This window comes from Oryzias latipes, chromosome 22 (genome assembly GCF_053564925.1).
Source record: "Oryzias latipes strain Hd-rR chromosome 22, Olatipes_Hd-rR_3.1".
NCBI classification, from domain to species: domain Eukaryota; kingdom Metazoa; phylum Chordata; class Actinopteri; order Beloniformes; family Adrianichthyidae; genus Oryzias; species Oryzias latipes.
In genome coordinates, this window is record NC_136258.1 from 12,198,745 (window position 1) to 12,214,607 (window position 15,863).

General features: G+C 42.8%; 4 protein-coding genes across 4 annotated transcripts; all 4 read left to right on the forward strand.

Moving 5' to 3' along the window:
* Window positions 1-182: 182 nt before the first annotated feature.
* On the forward strand, window positions 183-3,638 carry LOC144989168 (uncharacterized). The gene is made up of 13 exons (XM_078941317.1): window positions 183-328; window positions 474-617; window positions 700-914; window positions 1,014-1,117; window positions 1,213-1,331; window positions 1,423-1,590; window positions 1,813-2,012; window positions 2,113-2,225; window positions 2,395-2,501; window positions 2,628-2,804; window positions 3,062-3,270; window positions 3,366-3,460; window positions 3,574-3,638. Exons 1-13 carry the CDS (start codon window positions 212-214, stop codon window positions 3,621-3,623), a joined length of 1,818 nt encoding a protein of 605 aa, XP_078797443.1. The 5' UTR covers window positions 183-211; the 3' UTR covers window positions 3,624-3,638.
* Window positions 3,639-4,334: 696 nt separating this feature from the next.
* LOC144989182 (uncharacterized) lies at window positions 4,335-7,358 on the forward strand. Its single transcript, XM_078941360.1, has 12 exons — window positions 4,335-4,367; window positions 4,420-4,634; window positions 4,734-4,837; window positions 4,933-5,051; window positions 5,143-5,310; window positions 5,533-5,732; window positions 5,833-5,945; window positions 6,115-6,221; window positions 6,348-6,524; window positions 6,782-6,990; window positions 7,086-7,180; window positions 7,294-7,358. Exons 1-12 carry the CDS (start codon window positions 4,335-4,337, stop codon window positions 7,341-7,343), a joined length of 1,590 nt encoding a protein of 529 aa, XP_078797486.1. The 3' UTR covers window positions 7,344-7,358.
* Window positions 7,359-8,054: 696 nt separating this feature from the next.
* On the forward strand, window positions 8,055-14,913 carry LOC144989183 (uncharacterized). The gene is made up of 27 exons (XM_078941361.1): window positions 8,055-8,087; window positions 8,140-8,354; window positions 8,454-8,557; window positions 8,653-8,771; window positions 8,863-9,030; window positions 9,253-9,452; window positions 9,553-9,665; window positions 9,835-9,941; window positions 10,068-10,244; window positions 10,502-10,710; window positions 10,806-10,900; window positions 11,014-11,039; window positions 11,154-11,175; window positions 11,276-11,303; window positions 11,404-11,488; window positions 11,634-11,777; window positions 11,860-12,074; window positions 12,174-12,277; window positions 12,373-12,491; window positions 12,583-12,750; window positions 12,973-13,172; window positions 13,273-13,385; window positions 13,555-13,661; window positions 13,788-13,964; window positions 14,222-14,430; window positions 14,526-14,620; window positions 14,734-14,913. The coding sequence occupies exons 1-27, from the start codon at window positions 8,055-8,057 to the stop codon at window positions 14,781-14,783; spliced, it is 3,402 nt and encodes a 1,133-aa protein (XP_078797487.1). The 3' UTR covers window positions 14,784-14,913.
* Window positions 14,914-15,062: 149 nt separating this feature from the next.
* LOC144989184 (uncharacterized) lies at window positions 15,063-15,798 on the forward strand. Its single transcript, XM_078941362.1, has 3 exons — window positions 15,063-15,208; window positions 15,354-15,497; window positions 15,580-15,798. The coding sequence occupies exons 1-3, from the start codon at window positions 15,092-15,094 to the stop codon at window positions 15,796-15,798; spliced, it is 480 nt and encodes a 159-aa protein (XP_078797488.1). The 5' UTR covers window positions 15,063-15,091.
* Window positions 15,799-15,863: the final 65 nt, after the last annotated feature.

The following is a 15,863-nucleotide window of genomic DNA, read 5'->3' on the forward strand; positions in this document are numbered from 1 at the left end:
AGACCTATGTAGATGGTAAGTTTGCCAAATATCTTTCACTAAGAGAAAATTAAACCTACAGCTCAGTAGCTTGTTGAGCAGATGAATCTAATCCATTTAAATGCTCTTTTTACAGAGAACCTCATCTGTGCTGCAATCAACCAGTGGGTGGAATTCTATTTTACTACTATATAGAGATTGCATTGTCCCACAATTTTCTATTGTGGTGACAATGGCCATGCTTTTTGTTGCTCCTTTGTATAGGTCACGCCTTCAAAAAACACTGGAATCGGACACTTCCCCTGCAGTCCTGTGCAATTTTACCATCGCTGAATATGCCTGTTCTTCTGTAAGTTCAGTAAACTAGAGCTGGCGATGGCAGTAAAACAAAACCTATCGCAAACAGCTCATTTGTTGTACATTACAGTGTAAAACAAATCTCTAATCTTCCTAAAAGACTGTTTTTTTTCTTTTGTCTTCTTTTTCACTCTTAGGCTAAGAATGTCACACCAAGCAACTTGGCCACAATCTTGAAATGCTCACTGGAAAAACAGCAAACATACCCCGTAGAGGTGTGGAAACTTTTCTTCCAAAATAGTCCTAATCTGGAGCAGGCTCTTGATGTACTGGCTGGCATGGTAAGTCTATCCACAAACTACTCAATCCAGGTTTCCAAGATGTGTAAATGAGGGTAATGACACAATACTTGCAACATTCCAGAATCTGAACGACGGCAGCAGCCCCGGCTTGTCAAATGCTCTGGAGGCTCTGGGGGAGGTGAGAATTGCCACGTTCAGCCAGGCACAACTGCAGGATGAAGGGTTCATCGACAACTGGTTCCAGAAAAAGATCCATCTCTTTTTGGCCTCTCCAACGACAAACTTCCTTACCTGCCTCAGTGCCGACAATTTCAGCTGCCCGACATACCAAGTTGTGTAAGTTCAAACTGTATCTGACCAATGCGTCAGCTTTGACAAGATCGCTGAAAAAAATGAGCATGGTTAGACACTGAACACTCTCTTTCTAAATGATAGCATTAAAGCACTCAGTAGCCAAAAGGCCTTCATGGACAGTGACACACAGCAGGCGGTCTTCACTCACTTCATTCAACCATTCCTGTCAAGAAATGACTCATCAGGTAAAAGCTTTTCATCCGGCTAATTTTTCTCACTTTTTGGTAGCATGTGCTTCTGATCTACAGCCAGCACCTTGACAACTGTGTGTTTTTTGCAGATCCAGGATGCATTTCTTTTGTCAATGGAAGCTTAAATTGGCTAGTGGCAAACTTTGGCAACTTCTCATATTTAGCAACCCTAAAGGATTTGCTGGCCCTCAATCCAAACTTCTCCAGCGTGAGTGCCTTCTGCACTTATCTGCTTCTTTTTTCTTTTTGTTACTTTTTCACAGGTGCTTGGTCTAATACTTTTGATTTTGTCTTTACAGGTTCAGATTCTGTCACAGCTTGCTCCTTCGCAGATGGCACAGTTAATTGTGAGCACAAGCTCCTCAAATGACACAGTCCTAATCGATCAAGTCTTCAATCAACTTGAGCAAGGCAATGCTCTGAAAAATGTGGACCAGTTCTTTGCACAGCTGAGTGCGAGTGGACAGGTAAACCGGGCTTTCAAATGCACAAAATAGGAATTACCATCAGACACAAGTCCTGACATTCAAGGGATTCTCATTGACCCCAAGAGCTTCAATGAATGGTTGTGAATTCTTTTGCAGTAACTCATTCATCACTATCTGAAGCTCTCACATATGCTTTATAGCAAACCTGCAGCACAGACACTTTGGTGTGTGTGTGACTCCTTGCGTCTCCTAATTTGACAGGTGCCCGTATTCCAGCCTGTTGTCAGAGACCTCCTCATGAACAGGACCTTCGGGATCATCGGCCCCCAACTGAAACATTTCAACACAGAGGACTTTTACATTTGGTTCCATATCAGACTTGTATATGTCCTGGCAAGTTTCACTCCAGAGATGCTCCAGCTAACAATCCAAACAACCAATTGCACAAACTATCATGTAGTGTAAGTTAACCTTTGGTTGCAGTCGATACCTAATGGATCCAAATTCCATGTATCTGTGAGCTAATAATAGTATACGATTGTTTCGCTACGATCTTTACAGTGTGAGTGGCATGGCCATGGTGTACTCTTCTGTACCCGAGGACACACTACAAGGGCTTGCAAATGTTCTTCTGGACTACCTAAAACGTTTCGCCAGTGACATCAACACACCAGGTAAGTTGACATGCTACAAGAGTGGTCCTGTGCCATCCCTTTCAAAATGCATAGAAAAAAAAGGTAGTCATTGGACTGACATCAAGCTTCAACCTGTTTTTCCAGTAGCAATAGCATAACAAAGCTTAGAAATGTGTGCAAATTCTAACATCTCCGAACATGTCCTCAGCTTGCAGGCAGGGAATTCAGACTGATGCAGAATGGATTCAAATAAACTTGGGTCCATTTAATCAGTTCATATCATACCAAGATCTGAAAGTCTTCAACCTCTCCCAGGTAAGTCTGTCATTGCAAATCCAATCTAATTTGAACTTGGTTCATAAATGCCAACTACTCAAGCCAATAGATGTAGAGAAGCTAAAAGATGAGATATTCATTCAGGCGCTTGGTTTGCATCCCCAGGAGGCAATTGTGAGTGTCCTCTCACCTCAAGAGAAAGCACAACTCATACTGGACCCAAGCAGTGGAGCTTTGGAGAACGTGACCCTCGTAAAAGGCCTGCTCACAAACTTGACGCAGTCCGGTGATGTGGGGAAGCTCACTCAGTTTTTCCAGGCTTTTGCACAGATCAACAAACAGGTAAATGTTTCTCTCAGACTTTTTATAGACCTGCAAAAACAAAATTGACAGAGCAGCCTCATCCCAAGCTCAAATACCATTGCGAAGGCAGGGATTAGTCTCCAAATGACTCTTGTTTAGACGCTTGGATTTCAACCACTTCTACCTGCCCTAAAAACAATGCTTATTACACATGCGCCCCTATCTCAACTTGTTTTCCATGTCTTTTACGAGATTTTTTTGAAAACGAAATTTCTGTTTTTCTTTGTTTTCCCCAGACGAACATGACCTTCATCAAAAATGCAGCTGTGCGAGACACAATCTTGAACCTGACATTGACAGCTCTTGCTCCGGAATTCCAGACCTTTGAGCCTAAAGACTTTGAGCTGTGGTTCCAGCAGTATTTGTCTCCCGTTATAGCCAGCTTCCAACCAGACAGCTTGTTGGTGATCCCCATAAACATCAGCTGTGCATCCTATGCAGCTATGTAAGAGCCAGTTGTCAAAGAAAGAAGAAATGTCTGCTCTTTTCTGAAAGACTGTTTCCAGCAAAAATCATAAATCCCTTTCTTTTTCTCTTCAGACTTACTGGTCTGCAGCAAAGTTTGACATTCCTGCCATTGGACGTTTCGATGGGCGCAAGAGCAAGCATACAATTGATCCAAGACACATTCCCACGTACGTGCCACAGAAGCTCTGCTGAGACGTTTTTCCCCCCAAAATAAACCTACCCCCACCTCAGTGACCAAACCTTTTGAGTCTCTGACTAACTTTCATGTCCTCCTCAACAGGTTGCTCGGTACCTGATTCCTTTACGGTAAGTTCATCTCTAAGGCCCTAAAAGCACTAACTGAAGGCTGAAAAGACCAGATTTGTCATTTGAGGTCATCCACTTCTCCATACAATACTAACATGTGTTATTTCATTGCAGTGCACAAAGACCTATGTAGATGGTAAGTTTGCCAAATATCTTTCACTAAGAGAAAATTAAACCTACAGCTCAGTAGCTTGTTGAGCAGATGAATCTAATCCATTTAAATGCTCTTTTTACAGAGAACCTCATCTGTGCTGCAATCAACCAGTGGGTGGAATTCTATTTTACTACTATATAGAGATTGCATTGTCCCACAATTTTCTATTGTGGTGACAATGGCCATGCTTTTTGTTGCTCCTTTGTATAGGTCACGCCTTCAAAAAACACTGGAATCGGACACTTCCCCTGCAGTCCTGTGCAATTTTACCATCGCTGAATATGCCTGTTCTTCTGTAAGTTCAGTAAACTAGAGCTGGCGATGGCAGTAAAACAAAACCTATCGCAAACAGCTCATTTGTTGTACATTACAGTGTAAAACAAATCTCTAATCTTCCTAAAAGACTGTTTTTTTTCTTTTGTCTTCTTTTTCACTCTTAGGCTAAGAATGTCACACCAAGCAACTTGGCCACAATCTTGAAATGCTCACTGGAAAAACAGCAAACATACCCCGTAGAGGTGTGGAAACTTTTCTTCCAAAATAGTCCTAATCTGGAGCAGGCACTTGATGTACTGGCTGGCATGGTAAGTCTATCCACAAACTACTCAATCCAGGTTTCCAAGATGTGTAAATGAGGGTAATGACACAATACTTGCAACATTCCAGAATCTGAACGACGGCAGCAGCCCCGGCTTGTCAAATGCTCTGGAGGCTCTGGGGGAGGTGAGAATTGCCACGTTCAGCCAGGCACAACTGCAGGATGAAGGGTTCATCGACAACTGGTTCCAGAAAAAGATCCATCTCTTCTTGGCCTCTCCAACGACAAACTTCCTTACCTGCCTCAGTGCCGACAATTTCAGCTGCCCGACATACCAAGTTGTGTAAGTGCAAACTGTATCTGACCAATGCGTCAGCTTTGACAAGATCGCTGAAAAAAATGAGCATGGTTAGACACTGAACACTCTCTTTCTAAATGATAGCATTAAAGCACTCAGTAGCCAAAAGGCCTTCATGGACAGTGACACACAGCAGGCGGTCTTCACTCACTTCATTCAACCATTCCTGTCAAGAAATGACTCATCAGGTAAAAGCTTTTCATCCGGCTAATTTTTCTCACTTTTTGGTAGCATGTGCTTCTGATCTACAGCCAGCACCTTGGCAACTGTGTGTTTTTTGCAGATCCAGGATGCATTTCTTTTGTCAATGGAAGCTTAAATTGGCTAGTGGCAAACTTTGGCAACTTCTCATATTTAGCAACCCTAAAGGATTTGCTGGCCCTCAATCCAAACTTCTCCAGCGTGAGTGCCTTCTGCACCTATCTGCTTCTTTTTTCTTTTTGTTACTTTTTCACAGCTGCTTGGTCTAATACTTTTGATTTTGTCTTTACAGGTTCAGATTCTGTCACAGCTTGCTCCTTCGCAGATGGCACAGTTAATTGTGAGCACAAGCTCCTCAAATGACACAGTCCTAATCGATCAAGTCTTCAATCAACTTGAGCAAGGCAATGCTCTGAAAAATGTGGACCAGTTCTTTGCACAGCTGAGTGCGAGTGGACAGGTAAACCGGGCTTTCAAATGCACAAAATAGGAATTACCATCAGACACAAGTCCTGACATTCAAGGGATTCTCATTGACCCCAAGAGCTTCAATGAATGGTTGTGAATTCTTTTGCAGTAACTCAGTCATCACTATCTGAAGCTCTCACATATGCTTTATAGCAAACCTGCAGCACAGACACTTTGGTGTGTGTGTGACTCCTTGCGTCTCCTAATTTGACAGGTGCCCGTATTCCAGCCTGTTGTCAGAGACCTCCTCATGAACAGGACCTTCGGGATCATCGGCCCCCAACTGAAACATTTCAACACAGAGGACTTTTACATTTGGTTCCATATCAGACTTGTATATGTCCTGGCAAGTTTCACTCCAGAGATGCTCCAGCTAACAATCCAAACAACCAATTGCACAAACTATCATGTAGTGTAAGTTAACCTTTGGTTGCAGTCGATACCTAATGGATCCAAATTCCATGTATCTGTGAGCTAATAATAGTATACGATTGTTTCGCTACGATCTTTACAGTGTGAGTGGCATGGCCATGGTGTACTCTTCTGTACCCGAGGACACACTACAAGGGCTTGCAAATGTTCTTCTGGACTACCTAAAACGTTTCGCCAGTGACATCAACACACCAGGTAAGTTGACATGCTACAAGAGTGGTCCTGTGCCATCCCTTTCAAAATGCATAGAAAAAAAAGGTAGTCATTGGACTGACATCAAGCTTCAACCTGTTTTTCCAGTAGCAATAGCATAACAAAGCTTAGAAATGTGTGCAAATTCTAACATCTCCGAACATGTCCTCAGCTTGCAGGCAGGGAATTCAGACTGATGCAGAATGGATTCAAATAAACTTGGGTCCATTTAATCAGTTCATATCATACCAAGATCTGAAAGTCTTCAACCTCTCCCAGGTAAGTCTGTCATTGCAAATCCAATCTAATTTGAACTTGGTTCATAAATGCCAACTACTCAAGCCAATAGATGTAGAGAAGCTAAAAGATGAGATATTCATTCAGGCGCTTGGTTTGCATCCCCAGGAGGCAATTGTGAGTGTCCTCTCACCTCAAGAGAAAGCACAACTCATACTGGACCCAAGCAGTGGAGCTTTGGAGAACGTGACCCTCGTAAAAGGCCTGCTCACAAACTTGACGCAGTCCGGTGATGTGGGGAAGCTCACTCAGTTTTTCCAGGCTTTTGCACAGATCAACAAACAGGTAAATGTTTCTCTCAGACTTTTTATAGACCTGCAAAAACAAAATTGACAGAGCAGCCTCATCCCAAGCTCAAATACCATTGCGAAGGCAGGGATTAGTCTCCAAATGACTCTTGTTTAGACGCTTGCATTTCAACCACTTCTACCTGCCCTAAAAACAATGCTTATTACACATGCGCCCCTATCTCAACTTGTTTTCCATGTCTTTTACGAGATTTTTTTGAAAACGAAATTTCTGTTTTTCTTTGTTTTCCCCAGACGAACATGACCTTCATCAAAAATGCAGCTGTGCGAGACACAATCTTGAACCTGACATTGACAGCTCTTGCTCCGGAATTCCAGACCTTTGAGCCTAAAGACTTTGAGCTGTGGTTCCAGCAGTATTTGTCTCCCGTTATAGCCAGCTTCCAACCAGACAGCTTGTTGGTGATCCCCATAAACATCAGCTGTGCATCCTATGCAGCTATGTAAGAGCCAGTTGTCAAAGAAAGAAGAAATGTCTGCTCTTTTCTGAAAGACTGTTTCCAGCAAAAATCATAAATCCCTTTCTTTTTCTCTTCAGACTTACTGGTCTGCAGCAAAGTTTGACATTCCTGCCATTGGACGTTTCGATGGGCGCAAGAGCAAGCATACAATTGATCCAAGACACATTCCCACGTACGTGCCACAGAAGCTCTGCTGAGACGTTTTTCCCCCCAAAATAAACCTACCCCCACCTCAGTGACCAAACCTTTTGAGTCTCTGACTAACTTTCATGTCCTCCTCAACAGGTTGCTCGGTACCTGATTCCTTTACGGTAAGTTCATCTCTAAGGCCCTAAAAGCACTAACTGAAGGCTGAAAAGACCAGATTTGTCATTTGAGGTCATCCACTTCTCCATACAATACTAACATGTGTTATTTCATTGCAGTGCACAAAGACCTATGTAGATGGTAAGTTTGCCAAATATCTTTCACTAAGAGAAAATTAAACCTACAGCTCAGTAGCTTGTTGAGCAGATGAATCTAATCCATTTAAATGCTCTTTTTACAGAGAACCTCATCTGTGCTGCAATCAACCAGTGGGTGGAATTCTATTTTACTACTATATAGAGATTGCATTGTCCCACAATTTTCTATTGTGGTGACAATGGCCATGCTTTTTGTTGCTCCTTTGTATAGGTCACGCCTTCAAAAAACACTGGAATCGGACACTTCCCCTGCAGTCCTGTGCAATTTTACCATCGCTGAATATGCCTGTTCTTCTGTAAGTTCAGTAAACTAGAGCTGGCGATGGCAGTAAAACAAAACCTATCGCAAACAGCTCATTTGTTGTACATTACAGTGTAAAACAAATCTCTAATCTTCCTAAAAGACTGTTTTTTTTCTTTTGTCTTCTTTTTCACTCTTAGGCTAAGAATGTCACACCAAGCAACTTGGCCACAATCTTGAAATGCTCACTGGAAAAACAGCAAACATACCCCGTAGAGGTGTGGAAACTTTTCTTCCAAAATAGTCCTAATCTGGAGCAGGCACTTGATGTACTGGCTGGCATGGTAAGTCTATCCACAAACTACTCAATCCAGGTTTCCAAGATGTGTAAATGAGGGTAATGACACAATACTTGCAACATTCCAGAATCTGAACGACGGCAGCAGCCCCGGCTTGTCAAATGCTCTGGAGGCTCTGGGGGAGGTGAGAATTGCCACGTTCAGCCAGGCACAACTGCAGGATGAAGGGTTCATCGACAACTGGTTCCAGAAAAAGATCCATCTCTTCTTGGCCTCTCCAACGACAAACTTCCTTACCTGCCTCAGTGCCGACAATTTCAGCTGCCCGACATACCAAGTTGTGTAAGTTCAAACTGTATCTGACCAATGCGTCAGCTTTGACAAGATCGCTGAAAAAAATGAGCATGGTTAGACACTGAACACTCTCTTTCTAAATGATAGCATTAAAGCACTCAGTAGCCAAAAGGCCTTCATGGACAGTGACACACAGCAGGCGGTCTTCACTCACTTCATTCAACCATTCCTGTCAAGAAATGACTCATCAGGTAAAAGCTTTTCATCCGGCTAATTTTTCTCACTTTTTGGTAGCATGTGCTTCTGATCTACAGCCAGCACCTTGGCAACTGTGTGTTTTTTGCAGATCCAGGATGCATTTCTTTTGTCAATGGAAGCTTAAATTGGCTAGTGGCAAACTTTGGCAACTTCTCATATTTAGCAACCCTAAAGGATTTGCTGGCCCTCAATCCAAACTTCTCCAGCGTGAGTGCCTTCTGCACCTATCTGCTTCTTTTTTCTTTTTGTTACTTTTTCACAGGTGCTTGGTCTAATACTTTTGATTTTGTCTTTACAGGTTCAGATTCTGTCACAGCTTGCTCCTTCGCAGATGGCACAGTTAATTGTGAGCACAAGCTCCTCAAATGACACAGTCCTAATCGATCAAGTCTTCAATCAACTTGAGCAAGGCAATGCTCTGAAAAATGTGGACCAGTTCTTTGCACAGCTGAGTGCGAGTGGACAGGTAAACCGGGCTTTCAAATGCACAAAATAGGAATTACCATCAGACACAAGTCCTGACATTCAAGGGATTCTCATTGACCCCAAGAGCTTCAATGAATGGTTGTGAATTCTTTTGCAGTAACTCAGTCATCACTATCTGAAGCTCTCACATATGCTTTATAGCAAACCTGCAGCACAGACACTTTGGTGTGTGTGTGACTCCTTGCGTCTCCTAATTTGACAGGTGCCCGTATTCCAGCCTGTTGTCAGAGACCTCCTCATGAACAGGACCTTCGGGATCATCGGCCCCCAACTGAAACATTTCAACACAGAGGACTTTTACATTTGGTTCCATATCAGACTTGTATATGTCCTGGCAAGTTTCACTCCAGAGATGCTCCAGCTAACAATCCAAACAACCAATTGCACAAACTATCATGTAGTGTAAGTTAACCTTTGGTTGCAGTCGATACCTAATGGATCCAAATTCCATGTATCTGTGAGCTAATAATAGTATACGATTGTTTCGCTACGATCTTTACAGTGTGAGTGGCATGGCCATGGTGTACTCTTCTGTACCCGAGGACACACTACAAGGGCTTGCAAATGTTCTTCTGGACTACCTAAAACGTTTCGCCAGTGACATCAACACACCAGGTAAGTTGACATGCTACAAGAGTGGTCCTGTGCCATCCCTTTCAAAATGCATAGAAAAAAAAGGTAGTCATTGGACTGACATCAAGCTTCAACCTGTTTTTCCAGTAGCAATAGCATAACAAAGCTTAGAAATGTGTGCAAATTCTAACATCTCCGAACATGTCCTCAGCTTGCAGGCAGGGAATTCAGACTGATGCAGAATGGATTCAAATAAACTTGGGTCCATTTAATCAGTTCATATCATACCAAGATCTGAAAGTCTTCAACCTCTCCCAGGTAAGTCTGTCATTGCAAATCCAATCTAATTTGAACTTGGTTCATAAATGCCAACTACTCAAGCCAATAGATGTAGAGAAGCTAAAAGATGAGATATTCATTCAGGCGCTTGGTTTGCATCCCCAGGAGGCAATTGTGAGTGTCCTCTCACCTCAAGAGAAAGCACAACTCATACTGGACCCAAGCAGTGGAGCTTTGGAGAACGTGACCCTCGTAAAAGGCCTGCTCACAAACTTGACGCAGTCCGGTGATGTGGGGAAGCTCACTCAGTTTTTCCAGGCTTTTGCACAGATCAACAAACAGGTAAATGTTTCACTCAGACTTTTTATAGACCTGCAAAAACAAAATTGACAGAGCAGCCTCATCCCAAGCTCAAATACCATTGCGAAGGCAGGGATTAGTCTCCAAATGACTCTTGTTTAGACGCTTGCATTTCAACCACTTCTACCTGCCCTACAAACAATGCTTATTACACATGCGCCCCTATCTCAACTTGTTTTCCATGTCTTTTAAGAGATTTTTTTGAAAACAAAATTTCTGTTTTTCTTTGTTTTCCCCAGACGAACATGACCTTCATCAAAAATGCAGCTGTGCGAGACACAATCTTGAACCTGACATTGACAGCTCTTGCTCCGGAATTCCAGACCTTTGAGCCTAAAGACTTTGAGCTGTGGTTCCAGCAGTATTTGTCTCCCGTTATAGCCAGCTTCCAACCAGACAGCTTGTTGGTGATCCCCATAAACATCAGCTGTGCATCCTATGCAGCTATGTAAGAGCCAGTTGTCAAAGAAAGAAGAAATGCCTGCTCTTTTCTGAAAGACTGTTTCCAGCAAAAATCATAAATCCCTTTCTTTTTCTCTTCAGACTTACTGGTCTGCAGCAAAGTTTGACATTCCTGCCATTGGACGTTTCGATGGGCGCAAGAGCAAGCATACAATTGATCCAAGACACATTCCCACGTACGTGCCACAGAAGCTCTGCTGAGACGTTTTTCCCCCCAAAATAAACCTACCCCCACCTCAGTGACCAAACCTTTTGAGTCTCTGACTAACTTTCATGTCCTCCTCAACAGGTTGCTCGGTACCTGATTCCTTTACGGTAAGTTCATCTCTAAGGCCCTAAAAGCACTAACTGAAGGCTGAAAAGACCAGATTTGTCATTTGAGGTCATCCACTTCTCCATACAATACTAACATGTGTTATTTCATTGCAGTGCACAAAGACCTATGTAGATGGTAAGTTTGCCAAATATCTTTCACTAAGAGAACATTAAACCTACAGCTCAGTAGCTTGTTGAGCAGATAAATCTAATCCATTGAAATGCTCTTTTTACAGAGAACCTCATCTGTGCTGCAATCAACCAGTGGGTGGAATTCTATTTTACTACTATATAGAGATTGCATTCTCCCACAATTTTCTATTGTGGTGACAATGGCCATGCTTTTTGTTGCTCCTTTGTATAGGTCACGCCTTCAGAAAACCCTGGAATCGGACACCACCTCTGCAGTCCTGTGCAATTTTACCATCGCTGAATATGCCTGTTCTTCTGTAAGTTCAGTAAACTAGAGCTGGCGATGGCAGTAAAACAAAACCTATCGCAAACAGCTCATTTGTTGTACATTACAGTGTAAAACAAATCTCTAATCTTCCTAAAAGACTGTTTTTTTTCTTTTGTCTTCTTTTTCACTCTTAGGCTAAGAATGTCACACCAAGCAACTTGGCCACAATCTTGAAATGCTCACTGGAAAAACAGCAAACATACCCCGTAGAGGTGTGGAAACTTTTCTTCCAAAATAGTCCTAATCTGGAGCAGGCTCTTGATGTACTGGCTGGCATGGTAAGTCTATCCACAAACTACTCAATCCAGGTTTCCAAGATGTGTAAATGAGGGTAATGACACAATACTTGCAACATTCCAGAATCTGAACGACGGCAGCAGCCCCGGCTTGTCAAATGCTCTGGAGGCTCTGGGGGAGGTGAGAATTGCCACGTTCAGCCAGGCACAACTGCAGGATGAAGGGTTCATCGACAACTGGTTCCAGAAAAAGATCCATCTCTTCTTGGCCTCTCCAACGACAAACTTCCTTACCTGCCTCAGTGCCGACAATTTCAGCTGCCCGACATACCAAGTTGTGTAAGTTCAAACTGTATCTGACCAATGCGTCAGCTTTGACAAGATCGCTGAAAAAAATGAGCATGGTTAGACACTGAACACTCTCTTTCTAAATGATAGCATTAAAGCACTCAGTAGGCAAAAGGCCTTCATGGACAGTGACACACAGCAGGCGGTCTTCACTCACTTCATTCAACCATTCCTGTCAAGAAATGACTCATCAGGTAAAAGCTTTTCATCCGGCTAATTTTTCTCACTTTTTGGTAGCATGTGCTTCTGATCTACAGCCAGCACCTTGGCAACTGTGTGTTTTTTGCAGATCCAGGATGCATTTCTTTTGTCAATGGAAGCTTAAATTGGCTAGTGGCAAACTTTGGCAACTTCTCATATTTAGCAACCCTAAAGGATTTGCTGGCCCTCAATCCAAACTTCTCCAGCGTGAGTGCCTTCTGCACCTATCTGCTTCTTTTTTCTTTTTGTTACTTTTTCACAGCTGCTTGGTCTAATACTTTTGATTTTGTCTTTACAGGTTCAGATTCTGTCACAGCTTGCTCCTTCGCAGATGGCACAGTTAATTGTGAGCACAAGCTCCTCAAATGACACAGTCCTAATCGATCAAGTCTTCAATCAACTTGAGCAAGGCAATGCTCTGAAAAATGTGGACCAGTTCTTTGCACAGCTGAGTGCGAGTGGACAGGTAAACCGGGCTTTCAAATGCACAAAATAGGAATTACCATCAGACACAAGTCCTGACATTCAAGGGATTCTCATTGACCCCAAGAGCTTCAATGAATGGTTGTGAATTCTTTTGCAGTAACTCAGTCATCAGTATCTGAAGCTCTCACATATGCTTTATAGCAAACCTGCAGCACAGACACTTTGGTGTGTGTGTGACTCCTTGCGTCTCCTAATTTGACAGGTGCCCGTATTCCAGCCTGTTGTCAGAGACCTCCTCATGAACAGGACCTTCGGGATCATCGGCCCCCAACTGAAACATTTCAACACAGAGGACTTTTACATTTGGTTCCATATCAGACTTGTATATGTCCTGGCAAGTTTCACTCCAGAGATGCTCCAGCTAACAATCCAAACAACCAATTGCACAAACTATCATGTAGTGTAAGTTAACCTTTGGTTGCAGTCGATACCTAATGGATCCAAATTCCATGTATCTGTGAGCTAATAATAGTATACGATTGTTTCGCTACGATCTTTACAGTGTGAGTGGCATGGCCATGGTGTACTCTTCTGTACCCGAGGACACACTACAAGGGCTTGCAAATGTTCTTCTGGACTACCTAAAACGTTTCGCCAGTGACATCAACACACCAGGTAAGTTGACATGCTACAAGAGTGGTCCTGTGCCATCCCTTTCAAAATGCATAGAAAAAAAAGGTAGTCATTGGACTGACATCAAGCTTCAACCTGTTCTTCCAGTAGCAATAGCATAACAAAGCTTAGAAATGTGTGCAAATTCTAACATCTCCGAACATGTCCTCAGCTTGCAGGCAGGGAATTCAGACTGATGCAGAATGGATTCAAATAAACTTGGGTCCATTTAATCAGTTCATATCATACCAAGATCTGAAAGTCTTCAACCTCTCCCAGGTAAGTCTGTCATTGCAAATCCAATCTAATTTGAACTTGGTTCATAAATGCCAACTACTCAAGCCAATAGATGTAGAGAAGCTAAAAGATGAGATATTCATTCAGGCGCTTGGTTTGCATCCCCAGGAGGCAATTGTGAGTGTCCTCTCACCTCAAGAGAAAGCACAACTCATACTGGACCCAAGCAGTGGAGCTTTGGAGAACGTGACCCTCGTAAAAGGCCTGCTCACAAACTTGACGCAGTCCGGTGATGTGGGGAAGCTCACTCAGTTTTTCCAGGCTTTTGCACAGATCAACAAACAGGTAAATGTTTCTCTCAGACTTTTTATAGACCTGCAAAAACAAAATTGACAGAGCAGCCTCATCCCAAGCTCAAATACCATTGCGAAGGCAGGGATTAGTCTCCAAATGACTCTTGTTTAGACGCTTGGATTTCAACCACTTCTACCTGCCCTAAAAACAATGCTTATTACACATGCGCCCCTATCTCAACTTGTTTTCCATGTCTTTTACGAGATTTTTTTGAAAACGAAATTTCTGTTTTTCTTTGTTTTCCCCAGACGAACATGACCTTCATCAAAAATGCAGCTGTGCGAGACACAATCTTGAACCTGACATTGACAGCTCTTGCTCCGGAATTCCAGACCTTTGAGCCTAAAGACTTTGAGCTGTGGTTCCAGCAGTATTTGTCTCCCGTTATAGCCAGCTTCCAACCAGACAGCTTGTTGGTGATCCCCATAAACATCAGCTGTGCATCCTATGCAGCTATGTAAGAGCCAGTTGTCAAAGAAAGAAGAAATGCCTACTCTTTTCTGAAAGACTGTTTCCAGCAAAAATCATAAATCCCTTTCTTTTTCTCTTCAGACTTACTGGTCTGCAGCAAAGTTTGACATTCCTGCCATTGGACGTTTCGATGGGCGCAAGAGCAAGCATACAATTGATCCAAGACACATTCCCACGTACGTGCCACAGAAGCTCTGCTGAGACGTTTTTCCCCCCAAAATAAACCTACCCCCACCTCAGTGACCAAACCTTTTGAGTCTCTGACTAACTTTCATGTCCTCCTCAACAGGTTGCTCGGTACCTGATTCCTTTACGGTAAGTTCATCTCTAAGGCCCTAAAAGCACTAACTGAAGGCTGAAAAGACCAGATTTGTCATTTGAGGTCATCCACTTCTCCATACAATACTAACATGTGTTATTTCATTGCAGTGCACAAAGACCTATGTAGATGGTAAGTTTGCCAAATATCTTTCACTAAGAGAACATTAAACCTACAGCTCAGTAGCTTGTTGAGCAGATAAATCTAATCCATTCAAATGCTCTTTTTACAGAGAACCTCATCTGTGCTGCAATCAACCAGTGGGTGGAATTCTATTTTACTACTATATAGAGATTGCATTGTCCCACAATTTTCTATTGTGGTGACAATGGCCATGCTTTTTGTTGCTCCTTTGTATAGGTCACGCCTTCAAAAAACACTGGAATCGGACACTTCCCCTGCAGTCCTGTGCAATTTTACCATCGCTGAATATGCCTGTTCTTCTGTAAGTTCAGTAAACTAGAGCTGGCGATGGCAGTAAAACAAAACCTATCGCAAACAGCTCATTTGTTGTACATTACAGTGTAAAACAAATCTCTAATCTTCCTAAAAGACTGTTTTTTTTCTTTTGTCTTCTTTTTCACTCTTAGGCTAAGAATGTCACACCAAGCAACTTGGCCACAATCTTGAAATGCTCACTGGAAAAACAGCAAACATACCCCGTAGAGGTGTGGAAACTTTTCTTCCAAAATAGTCCTAATCTGGAGCAGGCTCTTGATGTACTGGCTGGCATGGTAAGTCTATCCACAAACTACTCAATCCAGGTTTCCAAGATGTGTAAATGAGGGTAATGACACAATACTTGCAACATTCCAGAATCTGAACGACGGCAGCAGCCCCGGCTTGTCAAATGCTCTGGAGGCTCTGGGGGAGGTGAGAATTGCCACGTTCAGCCAGGCACAACTGCAGGATGAAGGGTTCATCGACAACTGGTTCCAGAAAAAGATCCATCTCTTCTTGGCCACTCCAACGACAAACTTCCTTACCTGCCTCAGTGCCGACAATTTCAGCTGCCCGACATACCAAGTTGTGTAAGTGCAAACTGTATCTGACCAATGGGTCAGCTTTGACAAGATCGCTGAAAAAAATGAGCATGGTTA